Source organism: Artibeus jamaicensis, unplaced genomic scaffold, assembly GCF_021234435.1.
Source record: "Artibeus jamaicensis isolate MK-2021 breed Jamaican fruit bat unplaced genomic scaffold, CSHL_Jam_final contig_391, whole genome shotgun sequence".
Taxonomy (NCBI): Eukaryota; Metazoa; Chordata; class Mammalia; order Chiroptera; family Phyllostomidae; genus Artibeus; species Artibeus jamaicensis.
The window spans coordinates 11,622,639-11,635,503 of NW_026521814.1; the positions used below are offsets into that span (position 1 = coordinate 11,622,639).

The following is a 12,865-nucleotide window of genomic DNA, read 5'->3' on the forward strand; positions in this document are numbered from 1 at the left end:
CTTTAAATTTCATATTTAAAAAAAACTAGATAGTTTAATTTTTCCACCACAATTCTTGGCCTACCAACCACGAGTAGGTTAACAGCGAAGGAACCCAGCATTCAGACCACAGCAATGATCACAAAACAACGATGGCGAACAGCATACAAACGCTGCTCCATGCTGGGCCCTGTTCTGAGGGCTTTGTGTGTATTGGCTCATCTAATGGAGCAAACACTCTGTGAGATAGTTACTGTTACGTTCCCCGTTTCACAGACGAGAAATTGAAGCACAGGGTTTTATTAAGGTCACATAGCCAGGGAGTCCGCCTCGAGGCCACGCCCTCAACACCATGTCCCCACCAGAAGAAGCAGGGTTTCATCATCACCAAAAGATGTGTACTGAGTAGCGCGTGAACTGCTTCTCAGTCACCTCTCCCTTAATTCTCACACAACCCCTGTAAGAAGGACAATGGACGCCATCGTACGGAAGAAAGCACCGAGTCACCCACCTTACCGCGAAGTGCCGAACGGGACCGCGCACCTGCCCGACCCGACCTCTGTGCGGGTCGACCTGGCAGGGCCGCAGGCCCTAAGTAAAGCCATCCGCGGAGGAATTCAAATGCCCCGGGAGGCCCTCGGGCGAAATGCAGATTCTGGGGCGGGGGCAGCTGGGTTGAAAACACAGGACGAGCCTGGGGCGTTTTATAGCGGCATCAGAGTAGTGCCCAGACCAAATGAAACACGGAGAGGATGCACGTGTCGGAGGACAGAAGCAACCCGAAAGGGCTCCCGAATGTCCAAACCAGAGCAACCTGCAACAAGATTAATACCAACCGTGTTAGGTTAGAACTCAAAGGAAGAGTGAAGACCCCCGAGTCCGTGTCCATAGAAATAAATGACTGAACACGTAAACACATAAGCAGAAGCAATGAACTGTCCTGACAGAAGGTTCCAGATCGCAAGCGAAGGAGGGAGGAGAGGAGCAGGGAATCGCCACTGGAGCCTCGCAGTCACAACTGCTGCAGGCAAGTCCCCTGAGGAGTGTGGATGTTACGGGAGAAACATCGAGGAGAAACAGGATCTGTGCATCTACCCCTAAATCTTAACTAATTACACTGGAGTTTCGTCTTTTTTAACGTATGTCCACAAATTCTGTGATATTCCTTCCTCCGCAGGAGTGTAATTCCTTATCCACTGAGTGTGGGCTGGACAGAGTGACTCACTGACAACAGACAGTGTGGAAGAAAAAGACTGGCAACTTCACAGCAGTGAAACCTGGCAGATGCCACCTGAACTACGTGATTCGAACTCGTATCATTTGCCCTGGCTGGAGCATTGTCCTGTAACCAAAAGGTTGTGGGTTCAAGTCTTGCTCAGGGCACATACTTAGGTTGCAGGAGGCAACCAATCAGAGCTTCTGTCTCTCATCGGTATTTCTTTCTTCCTCTCTCTCTCTCTAAAAAAAAAAAAACGCAGTGAAAAAATGTCCCCAGGTGAGGATAAAAAAAAGATTAACATCACGTGTAAGGTAAGGTCATGTTCACAGATGAACCTCCTTATCTGACCTCATGAGAAAGGCGCTTCTCCTCCGGGGTCTGCTTCCTTCAAATCCCTAACTCCAGTCCAGTCATGAGGAAACGTCAGCCCCAAACTCAGATGGAGGGACAACAGTCTACAAAATACAGGACCAACACTTCTGAGGAGCGTCAAGGTCAGGGAAGAGGAGGAATTCCTAAGGGACTGTCAGAGGCTGGAGAAGACTAAGGAGGCGTGACGAGTGGATCCAAGGTGGTGTCCTGGACTGGACTCTAGAACAGAAAAATGATGGTAGTGGGAAACGTGGTGAAATCGGCACGAAGTCTGCAGTGAACGGTCTCCCGTCACTGTGGGTGTCTTGGCTTGAATAACTGTGCATGGTAATACATCAGCATCTAGGGCAGCTGGGCGAAGGGTCGGCGGGGAGCTCTGTGTGACAGCTTTAAAGAGTGGAGGGCTGAGAAAGGAGGGGCTGGGTAGGAGGCTCGGGCGACACCTGCGATGCGCGGATGGCTTTGTAGCCAGCGCTTCCATGTGTTCTCCCCTCGAAACTCACCTCAGTTTTACGATTGTCCTCTGTTAGCTTCTGAAAGCCTGGAAAGGGATTTGAAAAAACAAGTAGCCGGAGTAGGGAGTGGATGGATGCAGCTCCAGTTGATGGAAAACCTGAGAAAATCAGAAAACAACATGGACTTCGGTAAATAATACGTCATTATTGGTCCGTTAATTATAACGGATGTACCGCGCTAATAGGGAAGCTGAGTATGAAGTATATGGAAACTGTCTTTCTCAATTTTCTGTAAAATTAGAACTATTCCAAACGATAAAGTCTATGTACGATTTAAAATAAAATACCATCCCACTTGTTCTCCTAATGTAAACAGAGCACAGAGACTCACCAGAGGCTCAGCAGAGCTGCCCGGGGCGAGGGACTTGTGGCAAGGCCCAGAGAGAGAGGGTGGGGCCGGCGAGGGGCAGACGCTGGGAGGTGGTAGAAGGACCTGGAGGACAGGACGTGGTCAGTCCTAAGAAAACAGGAGAAGGAGGACGGTGGCAGAGCAAATGAAGGAGACCCTGCACTTCAGGCAATTTGTTAAATTCGACTGCTCTGCCCTGCCACCCACCCCCTCACCTCTCCTCTTCCTTCCGCACCATTGCCTTCCAACAGACTGTCGATTTTGCTAGATGTTCTACCTGTCCCTCTGAATTCCCCTTCCACTCTTTTCCACCCTGCTGTGTGCCCCAGGGCACTTCCTGCCAGTAGCTTCCGGGGGTGGGGGGGGGGGGCTGGCCAGTGCCAGGTGTGGGCCAGCTCTGAGAAGAAAGGGGGTGGGGTTGAAATCTGTGTTCTCCTTCCCCATCCGTGTGCCTCAGTGGGCTAGCCAGGTCCCTGTAGCAGAGGCCACAGCCCCGTCCCCACAGGTCCCCTCACTGGGTTCTGGCAGTCACCCCCCTTTCCCCCCATCAGGCCTAGGCATGGGTAGCAGTTCCCCACAGTGGGTAATTCTGGGGGCCACACCATTCCTTGTCAGCTTCCCTGCCCAGGTCTTGGTAGATCCTCCCACTATCAAACTCCTCTCCATTACCCAATGGGGCACATCACCTGTTTCCTGCTGGGACCACAGCTGATAGAAAGAGTTACTCATTCTGTTTTATTGTCTATTGTTTAGCCTTCCTTTTAGAATACAAACTCCATGAGGGCAGAGATCTTGTATGCTTCCTTCATGCTGTGGCACTTGATAAATGTCTGTGGAGTAAATGTGTGAATGCCCACTTTATCCGGACTGTCTCCCACGGGACGCGTGGCTAGTGGCGGCAGTGCCCGTCTAAGACTCCCTGAGTGTAAGGCATGTTCTCCAGCTGCTGACGCCCTCTGCCCCAGCAGGGGTTAAGAGAGTAACGCGGCTGTTTCCCTTGCTCTGGGGGATGGTAACGCTGGTCTCCCTGTCACTCTCTCTTGCAGGCCAACTTGGCAATGTGTGCCTTGCTTTTATACGTTTACATGTTTATTTCCCTGCAAACTTTCTGTTTCTTGGATAATAGAGTCACTGAGCGCTCACTAGGCCCTCACAAACTCGCAGCTTACAGAAGAGCTCTGGCCGCGAGCCGAGGGAGCCTCCAGCTGCTGACTGACCCTGCCTGGAAAGTCAGCTCGGAAGAGACGCAAGTGTCCTAATCCTCTTCCAAACCACCCTAAGCAGGCTTTATCCCGTGATCTGTAAAACCAAATTATTAAAGGGACACTCTAATTCCCCCTCGATAGAGAGCTTCTGGAATCTTTGAGAAAGCCAACGCAGCAAATTTCTGTGCTGGGGGGGGCCCAGAAACGCATCCTGTTTTCAAAAGCAGAATGCCCTCAGTGTTTCATGGTTTCTCTCAAGGCGCTCAGCCCACAGAAGGTGTTCCCCGAGGCTCTCCCAGGGGTGCCCATGAGGGGGAGAGGGTTCTTGGCAGGGAGGGAATATAGTGGCCAGCGAGGTCGAGCGGTTTTCCCCAAGTCCTGCCACGTCCAGTGCAGCTCTGGTCTCCTGACTCCGGCACAGGGAACATTTGCTCTGTTATTATTACCCCAGGAACTGGCTTATTGCACAATATCAGGAAATCGTCCATATGCAATCCTGGTCCACAGAGCGTACATGGTCTGCTTTTTATTCTGCAGCTTTGTAATAAAGTGTGTTTTCCTTTCCCATAATGTCATCTGGAAGCAATCCCTCCCAACAGCTGGCTTTGCTTTCCCGATTGGTAAACACATAAGTGGAAGGCAGGGGAGAGGCCAATGTCACCAGAGAGCCCCCTCCCCGCCCGCTTGGCTCGCGTTCTGAGGCTGATCTTGGGCCTCTGCACAAGCCTCCTCAAAACCGAGAATGTCTTTAAACAAGCGACCCACACTGCAATCCCTCCTTCGGAGGGTCAACATGTTCTTTCGGGGGAGAAATTTTCTGAAGGCTTTGCAGATAAAATTGACCAGATGCAGACCAGACTGCCTGCTGCCAAGATCTCCGGGCCACATGTGGAGGCCAGCAGAGCGGCATCTTCCCCAAGTTCCCACCATCCTGGTACAGTCAGGACTTTGGGGTGTCTCATGGGAAGCCTCTCTGAGAGCAAAGCCTGCCTGGTGCCGCTGCCGCCGTAGCCAACAAGGCGACAACAAGAGCCCGAAGAGCACTAACTGGGTCATCAGAGAAGATGAATGTCCCGCAAACGTGCTCCTCAGGAAGTTTTCACACAGACACACACGGAGCAGCGGCCAGCGCTCTTGGAATGGCCAAGGCCAAGAGCACAGCTGTCTTCTGGGTGTTGGCTCACACTCTCTCCCTTCTGTTCACCAAGATGGTCAGCTCTGGCCCCAGGGATCCAGGGCACAGTTTCAGCTGGAACACGGTCCAGGGGACAAAGCTCAGGCTCAGGCACGCCCTACTCCCATGTAAGCAATGATACTCTTTCAGTCCAAGTTTCAGATTTGGGGGAGAGAAGCCCAGTTAGTTACATGGCTGAACTCTCAGAGGGAGCACAGGCGCATGCCTGTGACCAGGCAGCCCTGGGAAGACGTAGGAAAGGGCACCCAGCCCAGCTGCAGGGATGACCTCTCCACACGATGCTGGCCAGGCCAGAGGGCAAGGGTAGGAGTGGGAGGGGCTTTCTTCCAAGCATCGCCAAGTCTCCAGGTAGCCAGGGCCCACTCCAACTGAAGGGGCTTCCCCTTGCTGGGGGCCCTTGACTGCCAGGTTATCCCGGTGGAAATGGGTGTCCCTCCCACTGCACAGACAAAAAGAGACTGCCAGGGGCTGTCTCCCCAGAGGAGCGTGGCTGCCCAGCTCTACAGCACAAGCTGCAAATGGAGCTTCTCTGCCTGGGCCCAGGGCAAGTGGGGTGCTGTCCATCTCAGTTCTGCTTCTATACTGTGGTCCCACTTCTTTCTCCCTCCTCCAGAAGGAACTGTCTTGTCTGGGGTCAGGAGACAGAAATCACATCATGCTTTTCCCCCAAATATCTGGAATTTTGGAAATCTGCTTTCTGGTTCCACGCCAAGACTGGTTCCCTCAGGCCCTGGTCACTCTGGTCCGGTCGCCGGGACCTCTGGGAAGGGCGTTGAGGCACACTGAGGGGGACTGGCCCAGACAGAGAACGGGCTGGCCGGGCGGGTGAGAGCGACCCATCGGTTCGTGCTGCCAAATGGCCCTCGAGATTCAAGCAACTCCAGAGGCCTAACGACCAAATGCAGTACACGCACCTGGTGTGCGTCCTACGCAGACACACTGACTGCAAGAAGACATCGTGGGATAATCAGGAAAGTTCGAATTTGGACTATTACAAGATATTTCAGAATTGTTCATTTGACGTGTGTGATAACGGTGTCACAGTTGCATGAGAAAATGTCCTCCGTTTTTTCCTTTATTATTATTGTTGACACTATCACAGTTGTCCCATTTCCCCTCACCCTCTGCCCACCCCTACCCAGCACCCCCCTTCCCTCTGGCCATCACCACCCTGTTTGTCCTCATGTTTTAAAACATGCACACTGAAACATTTGGGGGTGAGTGATCTGTTCTAACAGGTGTAGGGGAAAAGCTGCTGCGGCAAATGCGGTGCCTCAGTCCCTTTGGGCTGTGGCGGCAGACACCGCAGACGGGGTCGGGGCTCACAGAGAACAGCAAGCACCTACGCCTCCCAGTTCCCGAGGCTGGGAGCCCATGACCAAGGTGCGGCAGGCTCGGTGTCGGATGGGAGCCCCCTTCCTGGTTCACAGACAGCTGTCTCCTCACTGTGCCCTCGCCTGGCGGAGGGGCTGCAATAGCCCTCAGGGGGTCTCCTTCCTAAGGGCGTGAATCTCCTTCAGGAGGGCTCCACCCTGCAGACCCGATCGGGGCTCAAAGGCCCCTCCCGACGGCACCACAGGAGGGCTTGGGTTTCCTCGTGTGAACTGGGTGAGCAAACGTTCTGTCTGCAGCACGTGGCGCAGAGTTCATGGTTAAATCTAGACGATGGGCATATGGGGGGGGTTTAGTAAAATGACTGAAAAAAATTTAATGACTGCATTGTAGTTCATCATATGATTTAGCAAAAGTTTTTAAAATTGAGTTTTTAAATGGATTTTAAAAATTAAGATACTATAAACATATAACATTGTGTACATTTAAGTACATAACAAAGGATTTTTACACTATTCTTGCTACTTGTATGTCTGTGGGGAAAATCCTTACAATAAAAAGTTAAAAATATAGACTATTTTATCAGGAAAAGTCATAGAGAGGAACCAAACGCACCTCTTGCCCCACCTCGGTGGTTGCTGGACTCCGTACTGAGGTCCGTAACCCTGCTGATCAGACGTACCCAGTGGGACCGGCTCTGCAGAACACAGCGGTAAGGAAGCGACAGCAGAGGGGCCGGTGGAGATGACCTTGGCAAGCTCTGGCCAGCGGCTGCGGCCCCACACTCAGGGGCTCTGCCTGGCAAACAGTGGAAGGAGCTCCCCTCCCAGGGGAGCAAGGGCAGCCTTCCTCGTCCCAGCTCTCGCTGGCTTTCGGGGCTGTGGTCCCCTGCTGCGCACGCCACGTTGCCTGAGCAGGTCAGGGGCCCGCGGAGGGAAAGTAGGACACAGACCACATGCCCCTGAGTAACCACCAAGTAAAAGTTCCTGTTGTCACAGCTTCCGGTTGCTCTCGCCGCCCTCACCACCACTGTCCTGTTGGTGTGGCGGCCCACCCTGTACTGACTCGGGCACAGGCTTGGCTCCAGGAACGATGCCAGGCCGGTCCCCTGGTGAGGCCCAGGGCAGGACCCGGGCTGTCTTCAGGGGCAGCGGAGGCGGCCTCCAGTTAGAAAAGGCCCCACAGGCCCGGCACTTACTCTCTTCTTGGCACTAACCCTCTACCTTCTCCTTCTAAAATCTTGAGCTGAAACCTGGTTTGAGAAGAAGATTCTTCGCTGTTTTCTTATTTCTTCCTTCTGGCTGAAACACAGGCCTTTCCCCCAAACCACTTTTTTCTTTCTGCTTTGAAATATGCTGGTTATTCTATTTCCCTCTGAGTCCTTGAGTGAGAGTTGGTGTCTTTCACTGGTGCTGGGCTAGGCCTCGTCCTTCCCGAGTGCCCACGGCAGCCCCAGCCCTCCTGATGGGGAAAGGCCGCCTGAGCTGTTATTGCCACCACATGTTATAAGAAAGACCACTTTCCCGGAAACAAAAAGTCAACTTTAAAAAGCCTAATTATACTTTGTCAGACTCAATATTTGATATTTCTGCAGCATTTTAAATAGATTCTCTAATTATATATTTTTCCCCTCCAAATGGTTGCCACCTTTGTCTCAGTTATAAGAGAGCTACAAGTCTTACACATTTTTTGTATTTCTGTTCCTTCTCAGTGAATAAGAAGGGCACCAGCCCTGCAGGAATTGGGCTGGGGTCCCACCGGCGTGACACCACGTGCGTGATAGCTCAGCCGTTTTTCTCCCCAGTGGGTATATGTGCAAATCCAAATCCAGTCCACAAAAGGCAAAGAAGGCCAATGCATGAAGTTTGAAAGTGGGCATCATTTAAAAGCCCAATCAATACACAAAAGTCGAAAATGTCACCCAGCCCCAGCTAGAGTGGAAGTGCCTCGCAGGCAGGAATGCCGTCCGTTCGTGCACAGCTGCTTCCCGGTGCCTGGACCAGGGTCTGCCCCACGGCGGGCGCTGAGTGCTGAACGCATGAACCGTCGGTGCTTCGGGATTCTTGGAGCCACTCGTCACATTCTACCACGTACTGAAAGTTTCTTGAAAGCAGACGTAAATATTTGTCCTCTGTAATTGGGATTTGATAAGTGTATCGTGAACAGATTGAACTAGCTAGTGACTAAATCATTTTAAAACAAAATCCCACATAGTTCATGAGGCAAGCGATGGCCCAGGCTATAGAAATGGACAATTGCTGGAGCCCCCAGAAGTTTCTAAAGTACTGTGTAGCAGGGAAGTACATTTCCTGCCCCAGAAATCTGGCAAAAGAATTCACTTAAGGATTTAAGTCTCAGGGAAAAAAAGAACCAAAGAAGGAGGCAGAGAAGGGGAGGTCTTTCCCGGGGCCTATAGATTAAGGGGATTTAGATACCACTTAAGAAAAGAACCAGATGCCGGCCAGGTTTGTGCTTCAGCGGAACCACGTTCGTTCCCTGTGAAACTTGTTGACGGAAGATCAGAAGCTCTGCCGACCTGGACAGAAGAGGATTCAGAAAAATGATCGCCTACTCCGGCTGAAGAGAGAACAAGTCCCGGTCTCTTTTCGGTGTCAACCTCTACTGAAATGTGCTGTTATCAAATCAAAAAGGGGACAGATCTGGAATCTCACAACTCTGATGAAAGTGAAATGAAAGGAAATCTGTATCATCTTAATCAAAGCATGTGCCACCTGAGTCGGCTCCCTGTCTCGTCCCTTGGCCTTGGTGACGCTTATGTGCTTGGAGGTTAAGGGTTTGTTAAAGAAGATGGGTTTTGATTAAGTGTCACGTTTAGTGTGATGTGACACGCTCTTTATCATTGCAAGGGAAGATCGCGGGCCAGGGGGAGCTTTATAGCTAGTTCCCAATATAAATTAGGAGTCTTGGGGAATGGGTGCTTTGCAGTTGGCCTTGATCTTCCCAGGGCCCAACGAATGCATGTATGTGAGAGTGCGCACACGTGTATGTGTGCGTGTGTTTGGGGAGATGGCAGAAAAGTCAGTTTCCAGACGCCTGCGCTAATGGGCTGGATCCCCCTCTTGGAGTTTGCCTAGCAATTGTAATACAAGGCTCCAGTGCTAAATCTATCCACGTTCTTCACGCTGCGGGCAAAGGTCTCTGTGCCCTTTCTTTCTTTGGAATTTCAGTGTTGCTTAGGGAAATCTCAAAGCACCCATTCATCCCTCTTGGGGACCATGGCATGAATTTGAAGATGGAGAAGCAGGAGGAAGCATTCCGAGCCTTTCTTTCATGCCATTTCTAACCAGAGGCCATGGCAAGGCCTCCCCTGCCTGCACCTGGAGAAAGGAGCGTAGGCACAGCTGAAGGCCCCTCCCTCCAAATCAAAGGTGTGCAGCACACCTGCAAGTTCTGAGTCTGGCTGAGCCTGGCAGTGAGAGCACAGAGGAGCTGCGGGCACGGGAAAGCCCAACTGCTCTGAATGCTCACGAGGAACAGGAAGATGATGGGTGGGGATCGAGGAAAACATCTGGCAGGGTCCAGAGTCACCCAGGGCACACCCCATCTCCAGGTTAACCTTCCTAAAACTGGCATCAACAGGCTCCTCCCTGCTCAGAACCCTTCCCTGGCCTAGTCCTTCACTCTCATGGTCTAAGAATAAAAATCCACAGTCTTTATACTTCTATTGATGCCATACACTCTAGGCACCATCAAATTCGCCTACTTACTGCCTCCCAAAGGACTGACTTGCTCCTCTCTCCCGGCGTTTGTTCACGTCGCTGCCCTATCCGACTGCTGTCTCTGCTTCTCTCTTATGGAAAGGCCACCCGTCTTCCGAGGATTGGCTACAGCCACAGGAGTCACGGGCCTCTGGGATATTTCTTTTTTTAAATCCAAATATGTGAAAGAAGAGCCTACTAAGTGCCCAGACTAGCTCTAGGCACCTGAGATGGGTCAGAAAACAAAACAGATAAAGATGTCTGCTTTCAACAAGCTTACACTGTAGTAGTGGGGGCCAGGGAGGGATGTGGTAAACACTGAAGATAAGGAATAAGCAGTATTGCTCAATAGCTGACCATTGCTCTACCAAAAAAAAGGAGCGAAAGAAAGCAGGGAAGGGGAAATGAGGAGCTCCAGCAGTCTGGGGGGCAGGGACAGGCTGCAGTATCACAGGACAGTCAGGGAAGATCTTGTTGAGATGCTGCAAGAGTAGAGGGAGGTGAGGGCGTCAGCTGGGCAGAAATACCTGAGCGAAGAGCATTCTAGGCAAAGGAGGATCAGGGCACAGGCCTCCAGTCAGAGCTGCCCTAGTCTTCGGGGGGAATGAAGCACCCACCCGCCTTCCTCCTCACCTTTCCAGGGGTCTCTGCATACAGCATAGCTCTGGAAGAGTGTCTGTGGACGAAGAAAACATAAAAGGAATGTTGAATAACACAGAGGAAGGCCTCCAGTGTTTGCGACATCCAGTTCTGCCTTAAGAAAGAAGTTAGACAAGTAATGGAGCAGGGCTTGGGTTTTCATTGCTATGTTCAAAGGTAATCTTTTTAACTAAAAAATTATTTATTTCTGTTCCTTTCCTATATCTTACTGTTCAGGAAATAATTGTAAGCATGTATCTGAGGTAATGGACTATGACACACTCTATCTCAGGGCAAACACTGCAGGTAGAAGTAGCCAGCCATCCAGAGTTCTCAGCCTGTGGGACTTTGCTCTCTGACTTCATATTGATTTCTGGAAACCAGAATCGTCATCTCCAAGAACTGGTAAGGGGGTTGTAAAAAAAAAATAGTTACTTTCTTTAACGTCATAGTTGGAGAAATGGAGGGTATTTTCTTTAATAAATGAAAAACTAAGAAAATACCACTTTACATCATTGGTGTGTCAGCAGGAAAAAACACTATGACAAACTTCCTCTTCGCTACCAAGAAGACATTCTAGTCCAAGCTTGAACATGCTTCCTATGATTTCACAAAGGCTTCCTTATCTGCTCTTCAACCTTAGAGGTTTGCTATGAACTTTAAAACTTTATGAAAGGGCGCAGCCGTTAGCCACTGATTTCTTCTCAAACAGCACTCTAACCATTGAGGTGGCATGGCAGTTTCGTTCTCATAAACACTCTAGCCAGTGAAAACCCTCACTAGGACACAAATTCACCGAATAGCTCAGGAAACCTACTGAGTTCTGGAAGGTTTGGTGCAGAATTGTGAAACCTACACCTCCCACCACAAACAGGAAGCTGGATGTGAGTCCTTCCATAATACAGGGTGGGCAAAAGTAGCTCTACAGTTTTGAGTACAAGGAACACAGAGTTTATGCTTGTATTATTATGTATTAATTATTGTAGTATTTTCAGTACGAACCACTGTAAACCTACTTTGCCCCACCCTGTACGGTGTCCATTCACTCTGTAGGCCGAGGAGGCTACTGGCCTCTGATGCCCACGCTCATCAGTCGCAGAGCCAGCACCGGTTTGGCAGTGACATAAAGTTCACCTCCTGCATCGAGGCAGCAAGACACCACCACCAGAGCGCCTGCCATTGTGACTGCGCTCCCAGGACAGCTTCTTCAGTGTCAGGTGGGGACGTTGGAGCATAAAGAATGGGGCTCCTTACAAAGCCTTCCTCTTGCTGACCACAAGGGCAGCTCTTGGCCTCAAGCCCCGCGTGCCACCCAGAAACAGCTAAGGTAATTTTTTAAAGACATTAAAATTTTAAAAGGAGCCCTGGCTGGTATAGCTCAGTGGATTGAGTGCGGACCTGCGAACCAAAGGATTGAGCGGTTCGATTCCCAGTCAGAGCACATGCCTGGGTTGCAGGCCAGTTCCCAGCAGGGAACGCATGAGAGGCAACCATACATTGATATTTCTCTCCCGCTTTCCTTCCCTTTCCCTCTAAAGATAAATAAATAAATAATATTTTTTTAAAAAATAAAAAATTTAAAAAAATTTAAAAGCATTAACTGGCAATTGCACTTTTATATGGGGGAAATAACAAATACACTTGTGAAATTGCAAACATCCCTTTGCTTCATAAAATGGCCCCTGCCTGTCTCCTGTCTTCACCTCTGGCTGACTCACCAATGCCCTGCATTCTGACTTGGGCCTCATCACTGACACCTCACTGAAGCTTTCCAACGATCATCTCCTAAGGATGCTCTTCCCGCCGCTTTCATGGTTGGAAGTACCCCGGTGGTGTGATGGAGTGTGGAGTGGAGTCCCTGCACTTCCGCCTCTTTTCTGCCTGCATGTCCTTGGACATGGAACTCAGGCAATCTGTTCCTCATTGACTCTCTGGAAAGTGGGGTTTATCTTCACATGGTTCTGCAGTGGGACATTTAAACTGCTTTCAGCCCTGAGAGGCATCCTGCAGAGCAAAGAGTCGCTGGTTCAATTCCCAGTCAGGGCACATGCCTGGGTTGCAGGCTGGTCCCTGGTGAGGGCTCATGCTAGAAGCAACCAATTGATGTGTCTCTCACACATGGACATTTCTCTCCCTCTCTTTCTTTCTCCCTTCCCCTTGCTTTAAAAATAAAATAAATAAAATATTTTAAAAATTGCTTTCAATGTTTTGCTATTATAATTTTTTTGTTATAAATTATTGCAATGCCTATGTTCACATAAGCCTTTTTTGACATTTTGCACTATTTCTTAAGATAGAGCCTCAGAAGTGGAATTATTGAGTTAACAAATGTGAATGCTTC

General features: G+C 50.3%; 1 protein-coding gene across 1 annotated transcript in view; it reads right to left on the minus strand.

Moving 5' to 3' along the window:
• LOC119053652 (uncharacterized) overlaps window positions 1–11,704 on the minus strand; it is a 41,587-nt gene extending 29,883 nt beyond the window's left edge. Inside the window, exons 1-4 of the mRNA XM_037151295.2 lie at window positions 11,596–11,704; window positions 10,519–10,561; window positions 6,782–7,305; window positions 2,074–2,183 (exon numbers count right to left, since the gene is read on the minus strand). Of these exons, the coding sequence (XP_037007190.2) occupies window positions 2,074–2,183; window positions 6,782–7,305; window positions 10,519–10,561; window positions 11,596–11,704 (786 nt within the window). The remainder of the gene's footprint in view (window positions 1–2,073; window positions 2,184–6,781; window positions 7,306–10,518; window positions 10,562–11,595) is intronic.
• Window positions 11,705–12,865: the final 1,161 nt, after the last annotated feature.